This window comes from Salmo salar, chromosome ssa07, assembly GCF_905237065.1.
Source record: "Salmo salar chromosome ssa07, Ssal_v3.1, whole genome shotgun sequence".
Classification (NCBI taxonomy): Eukaryota; Metazoa; Chordata; class Actinopteri; order Salmoniformes; family Salmonidae; genus Salmo; species Salmo salar.
The window spans coordinates 46,539,781-46,565,014 of record NC_059448.1 but is presented as its reverse complement, the minus strand read 5'-3'; the positions used below and the strand labels follow the sequence as shown (position 1 = coordinate 46,565,014).

Below are 25,234 nucleotides of genomic sequence, written 5' to 3'. Positions count from 1 at the left end.
GTTCTCTTTATTTTTTTGAGCAGTATATATAATAATGTAACCATGCTAACAGTCTTGTCTCAAGTGTCTCTTACATGGGAGCAAAATGTGATGACTATTATAGAAAAATTCAAGAAGCTAACTGTCCTGTTTCAAGTATCTTTAGAAGCTAAATGTAATGACTACTGATTAGTTATAATAAAATGCTACCAAAATATGGATAATAGTAATACAATTAAAAAATACTTTCATACAGTGTCTTCAGAAATTATTCACACCCCTTGACTTTTTCCACATTTTGTTGTGTTACAGATGTTGTGTCACTGGCCTACACGCAATACACCACAATATCAAAGTGGAATTATGTTTTTAGAAATGTGTACAAATTGAAATGTCTGCGTCAATAAGTATTCAACCCCTTTGTTATGGCAAGCCTAAGTTCAGGAGTAAAATTGTGCTTAACAAGTCACATAATAAGTTGCATGGACTCAATCTGTGTGCAATAATAGTGTTTAACATGATTTTTTTAATGACTACCTCATCTCTGTAACCCACACTGTCCCTCAATCGAGCAGTGAATTTCAAACACAGATTTAACCACAAAGTCCAGGGAGGTTTTCCAATGCCTCACAAAGAAAGGCACCTATTGGTAGATGGGTATAAATAAAATAAAAAAGCAGACATTGAATACCCATTGAACATGGTGTAGTTATGAATTACACTTTGGATGGTGTATCAATACACCCAGTCACTACAAAGATACAGGCGTCCTGTTTGCAATAAGTCACTAAAGTAAAACTGCAAAAAATCTGGCAAAGAAATTAACTTTATGTCCTGAATACAAAGCGTTATGTTTGGGGCAAATCCAACACAACACATAATTGAGTACCACTCTTCATATTTTCAAGCATGACGGTGGCTACAGCATGTTATGGGTATACATGTCATCGGCAAAGAAATAGAATAGAGCTAAGCACAGGCAAAATCCTAGAGGAAAACATGGTTCAGTCTGTTTTCCAACAGAAACTGGGAGACAAATTCACCTTTCAGCAGGACAATAACCTAAAAGACAAGTTGCTTACCAATACGACATTGAATGTTCCTGAGTGGCCTAGTTACAGTTTTGACTTAAACCGGCTTGAAAATCTATGGCAAGACTTGAAAATGGCTGTCTAGCAATGATCAACAAGCAACTTGACAGAGCTTGAAGAATTTTAAAAAGAATAATGTGCAAATATTGTACAATCTACGTGTGCAAAGCTCTTAGAGACTTACCCAGAAAGACTTACAGCTGTAATCACTGCCAAAGGTGATTCTAAAATGTATTGACTCGGGGGTGTGAATACACATGTAAATGCAATATTTCTGTATTTCATTTTAAATACGTTTGCCAACATTCCTATAAACGTTTTCACTTTATCGTTATGGGTATTGTGTGTAAATGAATGAGAGAAACAAAATCTATTTCATAAGTTTTGAATTCAGGCTGTAACACAACAAAATGTGGAATAAGTCAAGGGGTATGAATACCATGGAGTCCATGGAGCATAATAGCACCTCCTGCCAAGGGGTATGAATACCATGAAGACCATGGAGCATAATAGCACCTCCTGCCAAGGGGTATGAATACCATGGAGTCCATGGAGCATAATAGCACCTCCTGCCAAGGGGTATGAATACCATGAAGTCCATGGAGCATAATAGCACCTCCTGCCAAGGGGTATGAATACCATGAAGACCATGGAGAATAATAGCACCTCCTGCCAAGGGGTATGAATACCATGAAGACCATGGAGAATAATAGCACCTCCTCCCAACTGCCCACTGCACTGAGGCTAGGAAACACTGTTACCACCGATAAATCCACAATAATTGAGAATTTCAATAAGCATTTTTCTACGGCTGGCCATGCTTTCCACCTGGCTACCCCTACCCCGGTCAACAGCCCTGTGCTCCCCACAGCAACTCACCCAAACCTCCCCCACTTCTCCTTCACCCAAATCCAGTTAGCTGATGTTCTGAAAGAGCTGCAAAATCTGGACCCCTACAAATCAGCCGGGCTAGACAATCTGGACCCTCTCTTTCTAAAATTATTTGCTGAAATTGTTGCAACCCCTATTACTAGCCTGTTCAACCTCTCTTTCGTATCGTCTGAGATTCCCATAGATTGGAAAGCTGTCGCGGTCATCCCCCTCTTCAAAGGGGGAGACACTCTAGACCCAAACTGCTACAGACCTATATCTATTCTACTCTGCCTTTCTAAGGTCTTTGAAAGCCAAGTTAACAAACAGATTACCAACCATTTCGAATCTCACCGTACCTTCTCCGCTATGCAATCTGGTTTCAGAGCTGGTCATGGGTGCACCTCAGCCACGCTCAAGGTCCTAAACGATATCATAACCGCCATCGATAAGAGACATTACTGTACAGCCGTATTCATCGACCTGGCCAAGGCTTTCGACTCTATCAATCACAACATTCTTATTGGCAGACTCAACAGCCTTGGTTTCTCAAATGATTGCCTCGCCTGGTTCACCAACTACTTCTCCGATTGAGTTCAGTATGTCAAATCGGAGGGCCTGTTGTCCGGACATCTGGCAGTCTCTATGGGAGTGCCACAGGGTTCAATTCTCGGGCCGACTCTCTTCTCTGTATACATCAATGATGTCGCTCTTGCTGCTGGTGATTCTCTGATCCACCTCTACGCAGACGACACCATTCTGTATACCTCTGGCCCTTCTTTGGACACTGTGTTAACTAACCTCCAGATGAGCTTCAATGCCATACAACTCTCCTTCCGTGGCCTCCAACCACTCTTAAATGCAAGTAAAACTAAATGCATGCTCTTCAACCGATCGCTGCCCGCACCTGCCTGCCCGTCCAGCATCACTACTCTGGACGGTTCTGACTTAGAATATGTGGACAACTACAAATACCTAGGTGTCTGGATAGACTGTAAACTCTCTTTCCAGACTTACATTAAACATGTCCAATCCAAAATTAAATCTAGAATTGGCTTCCTATTTCGCAACAAAGCATCCTTCACTCATGCTGCCAAACATACCCTCGTAAAACTGGCCATCCTACCGATCCTCGACTTCGGCGATGTCATTTACAAAATAGCCTCCAATACTCTACTCAGCAAATTGGATGCAGTCTATCACAGTGCCATCCATCACCAAAGCCCCATATACTACCCACCACTGCGACCTGTATGCTTTCGTTGGCTGGCCCTCGCTTCATACTCGTCGCCAAACCCACTGGCTCCAGGTCATCTACAAGTTTCTCCTAGGTAAAGCCCCGCCTTATCTCAGCTCACTGGTCACCATAGCAGCACCCACCCGTAGCACGCGCTCCAGCAGGTATTTCTCACTGGTCACCCCCAAAGACAATTCTTCCTTAGGCCGCCTCTCCTTCCAGTTCTCTGCTGCCAATGACTGGAACGAACTGCAAAAATCTCTGAAGCTGCAGACTCATATCTCCCTCTCTAGCTTTAAGCACCAGCTGTCAGAGCAGCTCACAGATCACTGCACCTGTACATAGCTCATCTGTAAATAGCCCATCCAATCTACCTCATCCCCATGCTGTATTTATTTATCTTGCTCCCTTGCACCCCAGTATCTCTACTTGCACATTCATCTTTTGCACATCCTACCATTCCAGTGTTTAATTGCTATATTGTAATTCCTTCGCCACCATGGCCTATTTATTGCCTTACCTCTCTTATCCTACCTCATTTGCACATGCTGTATATAGATTTTTCTACTGTATTGATTGTATGTTTGTTTATTCCATGTGTAACTCTGTGTTGTTGTATGTGTCGAACTGCTTTGCTTTATCTTGGCCAGGTCACAGTTGCAAATGAGAACTTGTTCTCAACTTGCCTACCTGGTTAAATAAAGGTGAAATAAATCAAATATGCAGAATTATCTTATTCAGAGGAAGAAAAGAGCTGAGTAAACCCACAGAGAGTGAATGTTGGAGTTGGGGGTAAATATGACTCATATTTTGAAATACTCTTATCTCCCTCAACACAGTGCTTTGATCACTGAGCTCAAAGCAGAATTAAGACAGCCGAGGAAGACATCTTTATCAGTGTCAAACTTAAACACACACACACTCGCGCCTCAAACACACACACATGCACACATGCAAAAATCCACACCCACAAAGATATGCCTGAACCCACACATCAATCAGCACTATGCAATAAAATAACTCAGTGACAGTAATCTGAGGCTGAAAGATGTATTAACTCCCTCATCCCTTGATGTCTCAAAGCATGAAATTAGGTCAAGATGCAAAGTCACTTTCAGAGGTTTTATTAAAATGTGGTGGCTGACAGTTCTGCAGAAATATTATTTACAGACGAGACACTATGGCTCTCTAGTGATTGTGTTTAAGAATGGAGGGACATTTAGTTACTATAAAATATTATCTGTTTTGAGTTATCCCTAATGCTTCTCTGTGTTATAAACTTCATTTCCCATAAGGCCACCTGCCACAATGGTGTAGTAGTGCAACCTGATTAGTACATTTGAAGTACTTAATGTAAACTCTAAACGCTTTTCAATTTAAATACATAATGGATATTTACACTGTTAAATGTCAGATGGGCCGGCCAAAGTAGTCACTGTGATAATAGAATATCCTAATTCAAATGAATAATCAATGAAACAATGTTTTCTGTATCTATATTATCACAAGATAATTGAGCATATTTAAGGCACTGTCTGGATGTTGCTTTATTGCTAGTGAGCGTTTCCTAAGGGATACATTTCATTCTCCATTACATGTCTAGCTCAAAAGACAAACATTATTTTGTAATCTGTCCACTTTAAATTATTCAATAAAAAAATTATACAAATGAGGCCTGGATTAAAAGATTCATCCTAATGAATCCAACAAGTCTGTTGTGCCAGTTTAAAACAAACTAGTGAGGCATTGTTGCAGCACGTGATTTTACAACCATCATGGCATACAATAATAAAGGTAGCTACTTCTTATTACAAAAGTGACAAAGAGAGTATCTGTTATCAAATAAATCATATTTCTAAAATCACATAATTATGGACAGTGAGAAATGTACAGTTCTATATAAATATTAGCTCTCGACTTTTACCAAAAAAAGTACATTTTACTCTCCCAATTCTACATATTGCCCAAGCACCGCTTCTGAGTCTAACAAATACTCTTTAAAAATGCATTTGTTCTATAGGTTGTGTAGTAAAATATTGACACTTACGCCATTTCCAGTTTTATCCAGTATACTGCAGTATACATGTGGTAGATGTACAGAGTTAAGCCTAACAGAGAATAACAATATAAAACGACCCCTGTAATTTTGCTATATTTCTAAGGAGCAAAATGCTCATCTCCTGTGTCTCTGTGGCACCCTGTTTTTCACAGTTGAATCCAACCACCTGCAGTGCACCAGAGAAGCTTCCCTACTCAGAGAGAATGCACTGCTTTCTCACCCTTCTTTGTAACTGGTATCCATCCCATCATGCAAGGTTCCCACTCTAATCACCATTCCAATTTCCAGAATTCATCAATATTTGAGTTTAAATTTTTCTTACAATATGTTACATCCCCCCCCCCAAAATAGCAAAATCCTTGAACTTTTCAAGGATAATGTAAATCAACAGCAATTTAAATTAAATCCGTTTCAATGACTTTCAAGGCTTTTCGTGGACCGTGGGAACCCCTGTATAAGGTAGCAGGCTGTCCACAATCAATATTTCTGTTAACACTTCCACACACACACGCTTTAGGACATGACCTTTGACCCACAGCTGTGACACATAACAGTTCCATCTAAGATCCAGAGCAGATAGATATGCAGCCTGTGAGGCTCAACATGCCCATAACCTCAGAACTCCACTGGAAGCATGGTGGTTTGACCGAGGGCAAACTTTCAACGGATCCCAACATATACAATGAACGTAATGTAGAGCTGACACAAAGTCCATATTTCCATATTTTCACTAGAAAGACAATGATGTCTGTTCTTCACACCACTGGGACTCTGGGGTCTCCTGGCAGGCAGCCGGACCGGTTCATCAGGGCTCGGGGTGGCATGGCTCGGGGTGTGGGGAGTGCTTCCTGAGCTGCTGACCTCTGACATGTGTCTAGAGGTCAAGGATCAAAAGGTGTTCGTCCACTGGCTCCAGGGGAAGGACATGAGCTGACTGGTTTAGGTGTTAAAGAATCATGGCTTCCTGGAAAGCCTCTATCCACCTGAGAGAAAATTGAGAAACACAACATGAACTTTATTACATTGGCACCTGGCGAAAAAAACAAACTCATCAATAAACGTTAAATTGATAAAATAACTATATGAATGCTTTCCCCCTCCCACGCTCCGGTTTTCTGTTACAGCGTGGTGCCCTCCTGGTTGATTAATACTCTATTGATCCCTAAACCAAAGGGAATGTCCAGTACCTCTGTGCAGTGGGGATGTCGTCAGCCTTGAAGATATAGAACAGGGTGTTTTTGTGGTACAGTTTAAACTGCAGCTTCTGGAAAGGACCACACTTCTCCTCCCGCAGGAAGAAGCCTAGCAGAGGCTGGCTCTCTAGAGCAGCTACGTCCTGGAGAGAGGGAGAGAGGTACACATGTCACACACCACCACACACACACACACACACACACATACCGGCACAAAGCACAAATGTGTGTTTGTGACTAGAGTGGCGTAGGTGTGTTACCTCGCTGGCGGCGTAGGTGTACAGGACTTTGTTCTTGATGACGAACCATAGCCTCTTCCATTGCTTCTTGTTGCCCTTTGACCTCTGTAGGTAGCCACTCATGGAGGAGTTCTCTGTGTTTGCAGACACCTCTTTGAGAGCAGCTGGGATCTTCTTCTGTTTCCTGGAGAAAGAGAATCCCCCAGATCTGCCCGTAGGAGACAGCGCCCCAGAAGCAACACGGTCACCTAGGAAACACACAAACACAAATTACCCTCTGACATACATACTGAATTCACAATAACAAACAGCACAGGGTTTAAATCATTACTTAACTTCAATTCATTCCGTCTTTAATATTTGAAATAGCTAAATGACTTTAATGTTTCATACGTATTCATGTAAAAGACACATACTGTTCTCCTGTAGCTTGACGAAGCAGTGGTCACACACACGAGCTGGCTGGTTCTTCAAGTACTCTAAATAGAACTTACTGGACGAGCACGTCTGACACACCACCTGCAAACACACACAGTGAGTGAGAAAACCACTACACACACACACACACACGCACACACACACGTACGCACGCACACACACACACTACGGAGTATAGTAGTGAACCATTGTAAACTAGGGCCCTTGTCCTTTCCTTACCTTCCCGCAGGCTCGGCAGTGGTGGCGTCTCCAGGTGACGGTGAACTCACAGGTACAGACCATACACATAGTGGCCCTCAGGTCTGGGATCCAGATAGGGGCCTTAGAACCCAGCGGGGCCCCACTGTCACACACACCATCAGCCTACACAGAGAGAGACGGTTATAGCCATTACATGTGGATTGTAGGAAACTTATACTGACTATGGTAACAGTGGGATCGGAGTGTACCCATATTCAGTCAGTCGAAAGAGCTGGAACTATACATGCTATAAGCAGGTGCATGCTCACTCACTCACACAAACACACTGCCTCACCTCCTGATACACACAGTGCCTCACCTCCTCCTGATACACACACTGCCTCACCTCCTGATACACACACTGCCTCACCCTCCTGATACACACACTGCCTCACCTCCTCCTGATACACACACTGCCTCACCTCCTCCTGACACACACTGCCTCACCTCCTCCTGATACACACACTGCCTCACCTCCTCCTGATACACACACTGCCTCACCTCCTGATACACACACTGCCTCACCTCCTCCTGATACACACACTGCCTCACCTCCTGATACACACACTGCCTCACCTCCTGATACACACACTGCTTCACCTCCTCCTGATACACACACTGCCTCACCTCCTCCTGATACACACACTGCCTCACCTCCTGATACACACACTGCCTCACCTCCTCCTGACACACACACTGCCTCACCTCCTCCTGATACACACACTGCTTCACCTCCTCCTGATACACACACTGCCTCACCTCCTCCTGATACACACACTGCCTCACCTCCTGATACACACACTGCCTCACCTCCTGATACACACACTGCTTCACCTCCTCCTGACACACACACTGCCTCACCTCCTCCTGATACACACACTGCCTCACCTCCTCCTGATACACACACTGCCTCACCTCCTGATACACACACTGCTTCACCTCCTCCTGACACACACACTGCCTCACCTCCTCCTGATACACACACTGCTTCACCTCCTCCTGACACACACACTGCCTCACCTCCTCCTGATACACACGCTGCCTCACCTCCTCCTGATACACACAATGCCTCACCTCCTCCTGACACACACACTGCCTCACCTCCTCCTGATACACAAGCTGCTTCACCTCCTCCTGATACACACACTGCCTCACCTCCTCCTGACACACACACTGCCTCACCTCCTCCTGATACACACACTGCCTCACCTCCTCCTAATACACACACTGCCTCACCTCCTCCTGATACACACACTGCCTCCCCTCCTCCTGACACACACACTGCCTCACCTCCTCCTGATACACACACTGCCTCCCCTCCTCCTGACACACACACTGCCTCACCTCCTCCTGATACACACAGCCTCACCTCCTCCTGATACACACACTGCCTCACCTCCTCCTGATACACACACTGCCTCACCTCCTCCTGAAACACACACTGCCTCACCTCCTCCTGATACACACACTGCCTCACCTCCTCCTGACACACACACTGCCTCACCTCCTGATACACACACTGCCTCACCTCCTGATACACACACTGCCTCACCTCCTCCTGATACACACACTGCCTCACCTCCTGATACACACACTGCCTCACCTCCTGATACACACACTGCTTCACCTCCTCCTGATACACACACTGCCTCACCTCCTCCTGATACACACACTGCCTCACCTCCTGATACACACACTGCCTCACCTCCTCCTGACACACACACTGCCTCACCTCCTCCTGATACACACACTGCTTCACCTCCTCCTGATACACACACTGCCTCACCTCCTCCTGATACACACACTGCCTCACCTCCTGATACACACACTGCCTCACCTCCTGATACACACACTGCTTCACCTCCTCCTGATACACACACTGCCTCACCTCCTCCTGATACACACACTGCCTCACCTCCTGATACACACACTGCTTCACCTCCTCCTGACACACACACTGCCTCACCTCCTCCTGATACACACACTGCTTCACCTCCTCCTGACACACACACTGCCTCACCTCCTCCTGATACACACGCTGCCTCACCTCCTCCTGATACACACAATGCCTCACCTCCTCCTGACACACACACTGCCTCACCTCCTCCTGATACACACACTGCTTCACCTCCTCCTGATACACACACTGCCTCACCTCCTCCTGACACACACACTGCCTCACCTCCTCCTGATACACACACTGCCTCACCTCCTCCTAATACACACACTGCCTCACCTCCTCCTGATACACACACTGCCTCCCCTCCTCCTGACACACACACTGCCTCACCTCCTCCTGATACACACACTGCCTCCCCTCCTCCTGACACACACACTGCCTCACCTCCTCCTGATACACACAGCCTCACCTCCTCCTGATACACACACTGCCTCACCTCCTCCTGATACACACACTGCCTCACCTCCTCCTGAAACACACACTGCCTCACCTCCTCCTGATACACACACTGCCTCACCTCCTCCTGACACACACACTGCCTCACCTCCTCCTGATACACACACTGCCTCACCTCCTCCTGATACACACACTGCCTCACCTCCTCCTGACACACACACTGCCTCACCTCCTCCTGACACACACACTGCCTCACCTCCTCCTGACACACACACTGCCTCACCTCCTCCTGATACACACACTGCCTCACCTCCTCCTGATACACACACTGCCTCACCTCCTCCTGATACACACACTGCCTCACCTCCTCTTGATACACACACTGCCTCACCTCCTCCTGACACACACACTGCCTCACCTCCTCCTGACACACACACTGCCTCACCTCCTCCTGACACACACACTGCCTCACCTCCTCCTGACACACACACTGCCTCACCTCCTCCTGACACACACATTGCCTCACCTCCTTCTGATACACACACTGCCTCACCTCCTCCTGATACACACACTGCCTCACCTCCTCCTGATACACACACTGCCTCACCTCCTCCTGATACACACACTGCCTCACCTCCTCCTGATACACACACCGCTTCACCTCCTCCTGATACACACACTGCCTCACCTCCTCCTGACACACACTGCCTCACCTCCTCCTGATACACACACTGCCTCACCTCCTCCTGACACACACACTGCCTCACCTCCTCCTGATACACACACTGCCTCACCTCCTCCTGATACACACACTGCCTCACCTCCTCCTGATACACACACTGCCTCACCTCCTCCTGATACACACACTGCCTCACCTCCTCCTGATACACACACTGCCTCACCTCCTCCTGATACACACACTGCTTCACCTCCTCCTGATACACACACTGCCTCACCTCCTCCTGACACACACACTGCCTCACCTCCTCCTGATACACACACTGCCTCACCTCCTCCTAATACACACACTGCCTCACCTCCTCCTGATACACACACTGCCTCCCTCCTCCGACACACACACTGCCTCACCTCCTCCTGATACACACACTGCCTCACCTCCTCCTGATACACACACTGCCTCACCTCCTCCTGATACACACACGCCTCACCTCCTCCTGATACACACACTGCCTCACCTCCTCCTGATACACACACTGCCTCACCTCCTCCTGACACACACACTGCCTCACCTCCTCCTGATACACACACTGCCTCACCTCCTCCTGATACACACACTGCCTCACCTCCTCCTGATACACACACTGCCTCACCTCCTCCTGATACACACACTGCCTCACCTCCTCCTGATACACACACTGCCTCACCTCCTCCTGATACACACACTGCCTCACCTCCTCCTGATACACACACTGCCTCACCTCCTCCTGACACACACACTGCCTCACCTCCTCCTGATACACACACTGCCTCACCTCCTCCTGATACACACACTGCCTCACCTCCTCCTGATACACACACTGCCTCACCTCCTCCTGATACACACACTGCCTCACCTCCTCCTGAACACACACTGCCTCACCTCCTCCTGATACACACACTGCCTCACCTCCTCCTGATACACACACTGCCTCACCTCCTCCTGATACACACACTGCCTCACCTCCTCCTGACACACACACTGCCTCACCTCCTCCTGATACACACACTGCCTCACCTCCTCCTGATACACACACTGCCTCACCTCCTCCTGATACACACACTGCCTCACCTCCTCCTGATACACACACTGCCTCACCTCCTCCTGATACACACACTGCCTCACCTCCTCCTGATACACACACTGCCTCACCTCCTCCTGATACACACACTGCCTCACCTCCTCCTGATACACACACTGCCTCACCTCCTCCTGATACACACACTGCCTCACCTCCTCCTGATACACACACTGCCTCACCTCCTCCTGATACACACACTGCCTCACCTCCTCCTGATACACACACTGCCTCACCTCCTCCTGACACACACACCGCCTCACCTCCTCCTGATACACACACTGCCTCACCTCCTCCTGATACACACACTGCCTCACCTCCTCCTGATACACACACTGCCTCACCTCCTCCTGATACACACTGCCTCACCTCCTCCTGACACACACACTGCCTCACCTCCTCTTGATACACACACTGCCTCACCTCCTCCTGATACACACACTGCCTCACCTCCTCCTGATACACACACTGCCTCACCTCCTCCTGATACACACACTGCCTCACCTCCTCCTGATACACACACTGCTTCACCTCCTCCTGATACACACACTGCCTCACCTCCTCCTGACACACACACTGCCTCACCTCCTCCTGACACACACACTGCCTCACCTCCTCCTGATACACACACTGCCTCACCTCCTCCTGATACACACACTGCCTCACCTCCTCCTGATACACACACTGCCTCACCTCCTCCTGATACACACACTGCCTCACCTCCTCCTGACACACACACTGCCTCACCTCCTCCTGATACACACACTGCCTCACCTCCTCCTGATACACACACTGCCTCACCTCCTCCTGATACACACACTGCCTCACCTCCTCCTGATACACACACTGCCTCACCTCCTCCTGATACACACACTGCCTCACCTCCTCCTGACACACACACTGCCTCACCTCCTCCTGACACACACACTGCCTCACCTCCTCCTGATACACACACTGCCTCACCTCCTCCTGATACACACACTGCCTCACCTCCTCCTGATACACACACTGCCTCACCTCCTCCTGATACACACACTGCCTCACCTCCTCCTGATACACACACTGCCTCACCTCCTCCTGATACACACACTGCCTCACCTCCTCCTGATACACACACTGCCTCACCTCCTCCTGATACACACACTGCCTCACCTCCTCCTGATACACACACTGCCTCACCTCCTCCTGATACACACACTGCTTCACCTCCTCCTGATACACACACTGCCTCACCTCCTCCTGATACACACACTGCCTCACCTCCTCCTGATACACACACTGCCTCACCTCCTCCTGATACACACACTGCCTCACCTCCTCCTGATACACACACTGCCTCACCTCCTCCTGATACACACACTGCCTCACCTCCTCCTGACACACACACTGCCTCACCTCCTCCTGATACACACACTGCCTCACCTCCTCCTGATACACACACTGCCTCACCTCCTTCTGATACACACACTGCCTCACCTCCTCCTGATACACACACTGCCTCACCTCCTCCTGATACACACACTGCTTCACCTCCTCCTGATACACACACTGCCTCACCTCCTCCTGATACACACACTGCCTCACCTCCTCCTGACACACACACTGCCTCACCTCCTCCTGATACACACACTGCCTCACCTCCTCCTGATACACACACTGCCTCACCTCCTCCTGATACACACACTGCCTCACCTCCTCCTGACACACACACTGCCTCACCTCCTCCTGATACACACACTGCCTCACCTCCTCCTGACACACACACTGCCTCACCTCCTCCTGATACACACACTGCCTCACCTCCTCCTGATACACACACTGCCTCACCTCCTCCTGATACACACACTGCCTCACCTCCTCCTGATACACACACTGCCTCACCTCCTCCTGACACACACACTGCCTCACCTCCTCCTGACACACACACTGCCTCACCTCCTCCTGATACACACACTGCCTCACCTCCTCCTGATACACACACTGCCTCACCTCCTCCTGATACACACACTGCCTCACCTCCTCCTGATACACACACTGCCTCACCTCCTCCTGACACACACACTGCCTCACCTCCTCCTGACACACACACTGCCTCACCTCCTCCTGATACACACTGCCTCACCTCCTTCTGATACACACACTGCCTCACCTCCTCCTGATACACACACTGCCTCACCTCCTCCTGATACACACACCGCTTCACCTCCTCCTGATACACACACTGCCTCACCTCCTCCTGACACACACACTGCCTCACCTCCTCCTGACACACACACTGCCTCACCTCCTCCTGATACACACACTGCCTCACCTCCTCCTGACACACACACTGCCTCACCTCCTCCTGATACACACACTGCCTCACTTCACCTCCTCCTGATACACACACTGCCTCACCTCCTCCTGACACACACACTGCCTCACCTCCTCCTGATACACACACTGCCTCACCTCCTCCTGATACACACACTGCTTCACCTCCTCCTGATACACACACTGCCTCACCTCCTCCTGACACACACACTGCCTCACCTCCTCCTGATACACACTGCCTCACCTCCTCCTGATACACACAATGCCTCACCTCCTCCTGACACACACACTGCTTCACCTCCTCCTGATACACACACAGCTTCACCTCCTCCTGATACACACACTGCCTCACCTCCTCCTGATACACACACTGCCTCACCTCCTCCTGATACACACACTGCCTCACCTCCTCCTGATACACACACTGCCTCACCTCCTCCTGACACACACACTGCCTCACCTCCTCCTGACACACACACTGCCTCACCTCCTCCTGATACACACACTGCCTCACCTCCTCCTGAAACACACACTGCTTCACCTCCTCCTGATACACACACAGCTTCACCTCCTCCTGATACACACACTGCCTCACCTCCTCCTGATACACACACTGCTTCACCTCCTCCTGATACACACACTGTCTCACCTCCTCCTGATACACACACTGCCTCACCTCCTCCTGATACACACACTGCCTCACCTCCTCCTGATACACACACTGCCTCACCTCCTCCTGATACACACACTGCCTCACCTCCTCCTGACACACACACTGCCTCACCTCCTCCTGACTCCGGCTGGAGATGAAGGTGATCTTCTTCCTGGTGTGGTCGTCTATCGCCGTGGCGATGGCCGCCAGCCACTCATCTCTCTCTGTGGCCGAACTGCCAGGCAGAAACAACAACAGAAACCTTTGTAACCAATCAAAAGCTATTACAACTTTCCCCACAACCAATTAGAAGGGTAAGTCATCAGAATGTCCATAATGTTAGGCGCCACCTTCAGGAGTTCAGGTGTGTCAGTGAGCAGGTACTCACCCTGCAGACAGGATGAAGGAACGCTCCACACTCTCAATGTTCAGTTCATTCTGATACGCCTCCTGACTGGGCTTACTCACCTGAACACAATAAACACATGTTTTCGATGAGACTTTAGAAGAGTATCGTCCAGGGTAAATGTGTGTTCAGTCCTACCTGTACTCACCTTCATGCCCGCCAGAGAGAGCATGCTGTTGAGTTTATACTGACCAGACTGAACTGGAGTGGTGTACAGAAGAGTGTCATTGAACTAGAGAGAGAGACAGATACACACGCCACATCAACATACAGATACTTACAGATACTTAGGGATAATGGTCTGGTCTACAGACCGTGTTGAAAGTGAACTAAGCCGGACTCTAAATAAACTGCAGAACTGTTAACAGTAACGGGTCAGGTATCACAATGAGACCTCCACTACCCCGGGGGCATCAGTCAGTACTGACCAGGAAGAACATCCGTGGCTGCATGACCTTCCTGGACAGCTTCATCAGAGTGCCCTCCTTAAGAAACACCTGGGGACAAGAAGTGATCACATCAGATGAGATCACAGGTGTGTGTGTGTGTGTGTGTGTGTGTGTGTGTGTGTGTGTGTGTGTGTGTGTGTGTGTGTGTGCGTGTCATAGTGCTGGACACTCACCCTGCCCGGCTGAACAATCTCATGCTGTCCGTTCAGACTGTACTGAATGTGCATCAGCTTCTGAAAGTTATCCTGAAAGATAGAGACAGACAGACCGGGGTCAGAGATAATGCAATGGGACGCCATTGGCCGAATTCTCATGAGGATGGACATGGTGTGACGTCTCACCCCTTGTTTCATGATGTCGTTGGCATGGTTGGCCACCTCCTTCACTATGCCCAGAGCAGCTGTAAGGTCAACATGATTAACATGCTGTGAGAGTGTGTCTGTGAGAGTGTCTGTGAGAGAGAAATGGCATCCCACCGGACATTGTCACACACAGGCTGATCAACATTGTTCCACTCACCCTGCGTGTCTTTGTAGTCAGACGAGTCCTCAGGAAGGTTCTTCAGATAATCTGTAGAAGAGCAGGAAGTTACATCAGTCCCAGATCAGACTAAATCATGCTACATACAGTATGTTTTACATAACCAGTTTATACATGTGGAGAACTGTGTCTGCTGTTACACTCTGTGTCCTCTAGGTGGCAGAGTGCTGCCGGTGCACTATTTATTTATTTCACCTTTATTTAACCAGGTAGGCAAGTTGAGAACAAGTTCTCATTTACAATTGCGACCTGGCCAAGATAAAGCAAAGCAGTTCGACAACATACAAAAATACAGAGTTACACATGGAGTAAAACAACATACAATCAATGATACAGTAGAAAAAAATAAGACTATATACAATGTGAGCAAATGATGTGAGATAAGGGAGGTAAAGGCAAAAAAGGCCATGGTGGCAAAGTAAATAAAGTATAGCAAGTAAAACACTGGAATGGTAGATTTGTAATTTGAAGAAAGTTCAAAGTTAAAATATAAATAATATGGTGCAAAGGAGCAAAATAATAAATAAAATAAATAAATACAGTAGGGGAAGAGTTAGTAGTTTGGGCTAAATTATAGATGGGCTATGTACAGGTGCAGTGATCTGGGAGCTGCTCTGATAGCTGGTGCTTAAAGCTAGTGAGGGAGATAAGTGTTTCCAGTTTCAGAGATTTTTGTAGTTCGTTCCAGTCATTGGCAGCAGAGAACTGGAAGTAATAGTGGGATGCCGCAGCAACATTGCCACGGGAAGTGGGGGTGACGAGTGTGATACAACACCCCCCGAAAAAAAATATACAAATTAATACAAAAGTAGTGCACTGGGCCTCTACTAGTATTAGTGGGCACATATAGACTGTAGCACGGGCCCATGTAGACTGTAGTACAGGCCCATATAGACTGTAGCACGGGCCCATATAGACTGTAGCACGGGCCCATGTAGACTGTAGTACAGGCCCATATAGACTGTAGCACGGGCCCATATAGACTGTAGTACGGGCCCATGTAGACTGTAGTACAGGCCCATATAGACTGTAGCACGGGCCCATATAGACTGTAGCACGGGCCCATGTAGACTGTAGTACAGGCCCATATAGACTGTAGCACGGGCCCATATAGACTGTAGTACGGGCCCATGTAGACTGTAGCACGGACCCATATAGACTGTAGCACGGGCCCATATAGACTGTAGCACGGGCCCATATAGACTGAAGTACGGGCCCATATAGACTGTAGTACGGGCCCATGTAGACTGTAGCACGGACCCATATAGACTGTAGTACGGGCCCATATAGACTGTAGCACGGGCCCAGATAGACTGTAGTACGGGCCCATATGGACTGTAGTACGGGCCCATATAGACTGTAGTACGGGCCCATGTAGACTGTAGCACGGACCCATATAGACTGTAGTACGGGCCCATGTAGACTGTAGTACGGGCCCATATAGACTGTAGCACGGGCCCATATAGACTGTAGTACGGGCCCATGTAGACTGTAGCACGGACCCATATAGACTGTAGTACGGGCCCATATAGACTGTAGTACGGGCCCATATAGACTGTAGCACGGGCCCATATAGACTGTAGCACGGGCCCATATAGACTGTAGTACGGGCCCATATAGACTGTAGTACGGGCCCATATAGACAGTAGCACGGGCCCATATAGACTGTAGCACGGGTCCATATAGACTGTAGCACGGGCCCATATAGACTGTAGTACGGGCCCATATAGACAGTAGCACGGGCCCATATAGACTGTAGCACGGGCCCATATAGACTGTAGTACGGGCCCATGTAGACTGTAGCACGGGCCCATATAGACCTGTAGCACGGGCCCATATAGACTGTAGCATGGGCCCATATAGACTGTAGCACGGGCCCATATAGACTGTAGCACGGGTCCATATAGACTGTAGCACGGGCCCATATAGACTGTAGCACGGGTCCATATAGACCTCTGTAGCACGGACCCATATAGACCTCTGTAGCACGGACCCATATAGACTGTAGCACGGACCCATATAGACCTCTGTAGCACGGGCCCATATAGACTGTAGCACGGACCCATATAGACCTCTGTAACACGGACCCATATAGACTGTAGCATGGGCCCATATAGACCTCTGTAGCACGGACCCATATAGACCTCTGTAGCACGGACCCATATAGACTTCTGTAGCACGGGCCCATATAGACTGTAGTACGGGCCCATATAGACTGTAGCACGGACCCATATAGACTGTAGCACGGACCCATATAGACTGTAGCACGGACCCATATAGACTGTAGCACGGGCCCATATAGACTGTAGCACGGACCCATATAGACCTCTGTAGCACGGACCCATATAGATTGTAGCATGGGCCCATATAGACCTCTGTAGAAGGGCCCATATAGACTGTAGCACGGGCCCATATAGACTGTAGCACGGACCCATATAGACCTCTGTAGCACGGACCCATATAGACCTCTGTAGCACGGACCCATATAGACCTCTGTAGCACGGGCCCATATAGACTGTAGTACGGGCCCATATAGACTGTAGCACGGGCCCATATAGACTGTAGCACGGGCCCATATAGACTGTAGTACGGGCCCAAATAGACTGTAGCACGGGCCCATATAGACTGTAGCACGGGCCAATATAGACTGTAGCACGGGCCCATATAGACTGTAGCACAGGTCCATATAGACTGTAGCACGGGTCCATATAGACTGTAGCACGGGTCCATATAGACCTCTGTAGCACGGACCCATATAGACCTCTGTAGCACGGACCCATATAGACCTCTGTAGCACGGGCCCATATAGACTGTAGTACGGGCCCACATAGACTGTAGTACGGACCCATATAGACTGTAGCACGGGCCCATATAGACTGTAGCACGGGCCCATATAGACCTCTGTAGCACGGGCCCATATAGACTGTAGTACGGGCCCATATAGACTGTAGCACGGGCCCATATAGACTGTAGCACGGGCCCATATAGACCTCTGTAGTACGGACCCATATAGACTGTAGCACGGACCCATATAGACCTCTGTAGCACGGACCCATATAGACCTCTGTAGCATGGGCCCATATAGACTGTAGTACGGGCCCACATAGACTGTAGTACGGACCCATATAGACTGTAGCACGGGCCCATATAGACTGTAGCACGGGCCCATATAGACCTCTGTAGCACGGGCACATATAGACTGTAGTACGGGCCCATATAGACTGTAGCACGGGCCCATATAGACTGTAGTACGGACCCATATAGACTTCTGTAGCACGGACCCATATAGACTGTAGCACGGGCCCATATAGACTGTAGCACGGGCCCATATAGACCTCTGTAGTACGGACCCATATAGACTGTAGCACGGACCCATATAGACCTCTGTAGCACGGACCCATATAGACCTCTGTAGCACGGGCCCATATAGACTTCTGTGCACGGGCCCATGTATACGGACCCATATAGACTTCTGTAGCACGGGCCCATATAGACTGTAGTACGGACCCATATAGACTTCTGTAGCACGGACCCATATAGACCTCTGTAGTACGGACCCATATAGACTTCTGTAGCACGGACCTATATAGACCTCTGTAGCACGGACCCATATAGACCTCTGTAGCACGGGCCCATATAGACCTCTGTAGCACGGGCCCATATAGACTTCTGTAGCACGGGCCCATATAGACTGTAGTACGGACCCATATAGACTTCTGTAGCACGGACCCATATAGACCTCTGTAGCACGGACCCATATAGACCTCTGTAGCACGGGCCCATATAGACTTCTGTAGCACGGGCCCATATAGACTGTAGTACGGACCCATATAGACTTCTGTAGCACGGACCCATATAGACCTCTGTAGCACGGACCCATATAGACTTCTGTAGCACGGACCCATATATACTGTAGCACGGACCCATATAGACTTCTGTAGCACGGACCCATATAGACTGTAGCACGGACCCATATAGACCTCTGTAGCACGGACCCATATAGACCTCTGTATAACATGGTAAACAACCTCTTTTTATGCTGTATTAATTTACCATCCTTACAAAACACTTAATGTAAATGTAAATTACTGTATTGTACATAGGCTGGTCATCTAGGTTTGTACCTGTAGACTTTCTATCACCATGAAGGAAAACAATGTACAATACAGTAATTAAGTACATTGAGAAATCAAGTGGTTGGTGATGATGTGTGATGATGTGATGATGTGTTGTGGTGATGGGTGATGTGATGATGTGTTGTGATGATGTGATGATCTGATGAGATGTGATGATGTGTTGTGATTATGTGATGCGATGATGTGTTGTGATGATGTGGTGATGTGATGATGTGTTGTGATGATGTGTTGTGATGATGTGGTGATGTGGTGATGTGATGATGTGATGATGTGTTTTGATGATGTGTTGTGATGATGTGGTGATGTGATGATGTGATGATGTGTTTTGATGATGTGATGTTGTGATGTGATGATGTGTTGATGTGAGGATGTGGTGATGTAATGATGTGATGATGTGTTGTGATGATGTGTTGTGATGATGTGGTGATGTGATGATGTGTTTTGATGGATGTGTTGTGATGATGTGTTTTGATGATGTGTTGTGATGATGTGATGTTGTGATGATGTGATGTGATGATGTGTTGATGTGAGGATGTGATGATGTGATGATGATGTGATGATGTGATGTGAGGATGTAATGATGTGATGTAATGATGTGTTGTGATGATGTGTTGTGATGATGTGGTGATGTGGTGATGTGATGATGTGATGATGTGTTTTGATGATGTGTTGTGATGTGATGATGTGTTTTGATGATGTGTTGTGATGATGTGATGTTGTGATGATGTGATGTGATGATGTGTTGATGTGAGGATGTGATGATGTGATGTAATGATGTGATGATGTGATGTGAGGATGTGATGTGATGATGTGATGTGAGGATGTGATGTGAGGATGTGACGATGTGATGATGTGATGATGTGGTGATGTGATGATGTGTTGTGATGATATGATGTGATGATGAGATGTGATGATGTGGTGATGTGATGATGTTGTCACGTCATGACCAGCAGAGGGTGTAGTTGTGTAGTATTTTGGTCAGGACGTGGCAGAAGATGTCTGTGTATGTTTGTTCTGGGTGTTGTGTTTCTATGTTGGTCTGTGTGGCTCCCGATCAGGGACAGCTGGTTATCGTTGTTCCTGATTGGGAGTCATATATTTAGGAGTATGTTTGTCACTTGGGTTTGTGGGTGGTTGTGTTAACACTGCTATGATTTTGTAAGTAGCCTGTTAGCTTGTCTGGAGTCGTTCGTGTTTATTGTTTTCCCGTGTATGCTTTATTCTAAAGTAATTAAAAGATAAGCATTCATATCCCGGCTGCGATTTGGTCTATTCAACACGGCAACACTTGTGATGTGTTGATGTGAGGATGTGATGTGATGATGTGTTGTGATGATGTGATGTGATGTTGTGGCTCAGTAGGTAGAGCATGGTGCTTACAATGCCAGGGTTGTGGGTTTGATTGAAAATGTATGAGCTCACTGCTGTAAGTTGCTCGGGATAAGAGCGTCTACTAAAATGGAAAAGGAATGAATCCACCATTTCAGTTTTCACATAGAAATAAGTTACATTTGCAAAGTATTTCAAGAAACTGTAAAACGTATATCAAGCAAGTATTTTTCTACTCCAGGAGTATTATCATACTAACTGTTTTGTACATATAATTATCAGACTCAAGTTACAAATGCTGGTAAAGAGTGAAATACATTTAGTTTTAAACTGTCACAAAAGCAGTGCACTGGGCCTTTCCTAGTCCTGTATTAGCAGACCGATATAGACTCTTCAGCACAGCATTTACCCCCCCTGCATTTCCAGCAACCCCCCCATGTGTGTATATGTGTATGTGTGTGTACCTGTGAGCAGAAGCTGATACTGGGGGATTCTCTGTACAGGTTTCAGCAGGTAGTGCTTCAGAGCCAGGCTGGCACATCGAGGACTCATCTGGGACAGAGTACAGGAGAATTGTCCTAAACATTTGCATACAGTATTAACAGTATACATACACAAATCTAGCTCCACGAACTTGGCGCTAATGTAGTCTCCAGACTATGTCTGGCTTGTTACATCTAAACACCCACACATATTCTACCACTCTATCATCAACTATGCGGATAGGAACTTCCTATGACACACACACACACACACACACACACACACACACACACACACACACACACACACACACACACACACACACACACACACACACACACACACACACACACAGCTGTTTACCTCAAACTCCCGGACCACAGTGGCGAAGCCAGGGTTTTTCCTACACTGTTCGTCCAGCATAGCCACGTTGTTGTCAAACTGACGGATGTAGGTGGAGTACATCTTCAGGTACGGCCCCTTCTGAACAAAGATGTCTGCCAGCCTCTGGTGGTCCCCCCTACACAGCAGAGAGAGAGGTGAGAGGGGCAGGGGGAAGAGAGGCAGAGGGAGGGAGATGGTCATTGTGGTCTGGTCTGAGATCAGCTGTCCACAGCTTGGCATGGTCAGTTGAGGTTTGTATATCTGGTGCTGATAACGATGGTGTTGGTGCGTACCAGTGGGCCATCCTCTCCTCTAGCTCCCGGAGCAGGTCTCGGTTGAGCTGGTATAATTGAGGCAGGTAGTAGAGGATCTGGGTTAGAATACGCTCTTCAACCACCGGCTTGCCGTTCTGACGCGTCGCCTTGGCAACTGCGTCCCGGAAATCCTGCAGGGAGGGAGGGGGTTAATGCTGACAGACGAATGAGGGGAACTGACACAGCGACAACAGAGTGGTGGGAGACTAATTAACACACACACACACACACACACACACACACACACACACACACACACACACACACACACACACACACACACACACACACACACACACACAGCTGCAGGGCGGAGAGACATTACACAGTACTGTAAAGGAACACCTGGTTATCACCTCATAAACATGTGTCCCTCTGCATCATACACACACACACACACACACACACACACACACACACACACACACACACACACACACACACACACACACACACACACACACACACACACACACACACACACACACACACACACACAACTGAGTCAGCGCTCTCCCACTGCCCAGTGAGCCAACACCTTCCAGGTGGAAGGAAGTGGTGAGACAACCAGGGCAGGGTCCCAATGTCCCGGTGAACACTCTCACACACCCACAATAAAACACGCACAGCTGCAGTGTGAAGGACCGAAACATGTATCCCCTAGAAAACATGTCAAAGGTCAAGTCAAAATATAATGCAACACATTATTGTACACAACATATCAAATGAGAACCATCCTATAAGGGAGGCCTTAAGTGTGAAACCAAAATAAACCTAACAGGCACACACTAACACACTAACACACACACACACACACACACACACACACACACACACACACACACACACACACACACACACACACACACACACACACACACACACACACACACACACACACACACACACACACACACACACACACACTAACACACACACACACACACACACACACACACACACACACACACACACACACACACACACACACACACACACACTCACTGCAGGAAGCAGCTGTTCTGTGGTCAGGGGCAGCCATGGCCATGGAGACTGGAGAATGTGACCTCTTTCTTTAAGTCTCCCTCTCCCCCCTCTACTGTGTCTCTCTCTCATGCCCAGCCCCATATTCAAAATGAATCCCATAGTGGGTCCTGTTTAAGGCAGACAGACAGGGAGACACTTGGCCCTGAGTGTGTGTGTGTGTGTGTGTGTGTGTGTGTGTGTGTGTGTGTGTACCTGCGATTCCCCTTTCGGACAGTCTGAAAGCCACTCCCAAGAGGAAATCTAATGTCGACTCTGCAGCCATCTCAGACAAATTGTGGGTTTAGAGAGATTTTAGAGACTAGGCTATGCGAGACAAATAAAGGCTGGATTAAATCATTTTTCCTTTAAATAAATAAAACATTGAAATCCAACACAAGGTCTATCTTCAGCTGCAAAATCAAATCCTTTTTAAGAGCTCAGGACAGCTTGACCAGGCTGGTACAGTAGACCACCTCAGCCTGACACAGCCCTGCCCAGTAGACCAGCCCAGCCCAGTAGACCAGACCAGTAGACCAGCCCAGCCCAGTAGACCAGCCCAGTAGACCAGCCCAGTAGACCAGCCCAGTAGACCAGCCCAGCCCAGTAGACCAGCCCAGTAGACCAGCCCAGTAGACCAGCCCAGACCAGTAGACCAGCCCAGTAGACCAGACCAGTACAGTAATCACCACAACACCACCACAGTGAGTTAACAACACTCATCAGAGATCCCACACACACCTGTCACCTCCCCCTGAGACAAACATCAAAGCACCCAGCTCTGTCGTCACGGTTACCTGCTCCACTTTTCACCCCAACAGGCACAGAGCAGGGACGGTATTCCTCCCACCAAGCAGGAGCAGTGAGCTAGCTAGCCGGTAATTAAATATAATGAAACAACTCTAGCCTATGTTTCCACTCTATAAATCCACCACTTGAAAGCTGAAACTAGCAACACATGCTTGACTCCTTAGCTTCCTTTATGATTTACATCTCAGTGTTTATCACTGATCCTGCTAAGGGTGATACCTCCCAAAAACAACAGCAACAGTTCTACCAGAGACAACTCCACGGCTGAGTACTGCTGCCTCAGGGGCAGGGGAGAAAGGCAACACAGCTAGGCTAGTCGAAGGCTTGCTGAGTAACACCACTGAACACACAGATAACACACAGATAACACACAGATATGGTCCTCATCAAAAGCCCAGAGGCTTAACTGATACGTACTATGTGAAGAAGCTTCAGGACGTCCACAAACCTGGAGGGAGAGGAGACGGGTGTAAAACATCGTTATAAAGACACACACACCCAATCGAGGACTTTATCATGAGAATATTCCACAGAATCGTTCCTTGTTTCTAGCGGTGGATGTGTGTGTGTGTGTGTGTGTGTGTGTGTGTGTGTGTGTGTGTGTGTGTGTGTCTCGGGTACTCACACTTTCTCAGAGCTCATGATCTCCTGGGCGATATGCACCACCTTTTTCCTCTTCACCTCGTCCTCCTGCTGGACAGACAGACAGACAAGACAAGACAAGACAAGACAAGACAAGACAAGACAAGACAGACAGACAGACAGACAGACAGACAGACAGACAGACAGACAGACAGACAGACAAGACAGACAGACAGACAGACAGACAGACAAGACAGACAGACAGACAGACAAGACAGACAGACAAGACAGACAGACAGACAGACAGACAGACAG

General features: G+C 48.1%; 1 protein-coding gene across 1 annotated transcript in view; it reads right to left on the bottom strand.

The window, feature by feature from the left end:
• Positions 1-4,213: 4,213 nt before the first annotated feature.
• Positions 4,214-25,234, bottom strand: part of LOC106609431 (FYVE, RhoGEF and PH domain-containing protein 6) — a 35,768-nt gene continuing 14,747 nt past the window's right edge. Inside the window, 17 exon segments of the mRNA XM_014208265.2 lie at positions 4,214-6,219; positions 6,424-6,572; positions 6,690-6,916; positions 7,085-7,187; positions 7,326-7,469; positions 14,596-14,698; positions 14,852-14,931; positions 15,018-15,101; positions 15,298-15,366; positions 15,492-15,563; positions 15,660-15,718; positions 15,838-15,888; positions 21,788-21,875; positions 22,170-22,326; positions 22,484-22,635; positions 24,755-24,785; positions 24,963-25,030. Of these exon segments, the coding sequence (XP_014063740.2) occupies positions 6,183-6,219; positions 6,424-6,572; positions 6,690-6,916; positions 7,085-7,187; positions 7,326-7,469; positions 14,596-14,698; positions 14,852-14,931; positions 15,018-15,101; positions 15,298-15,366; positions 15,492-15,563; positions 15,660-15,718; positions 15,838-15,888; positions 21,788-21,875; positions 22,170-22,326; positions 22,484-22,635; positions 24,755-24,785; positions 24,963-25,030 (1,674 nt within the window). The 3' untranslated portion in view covers positions 4,214-6,182.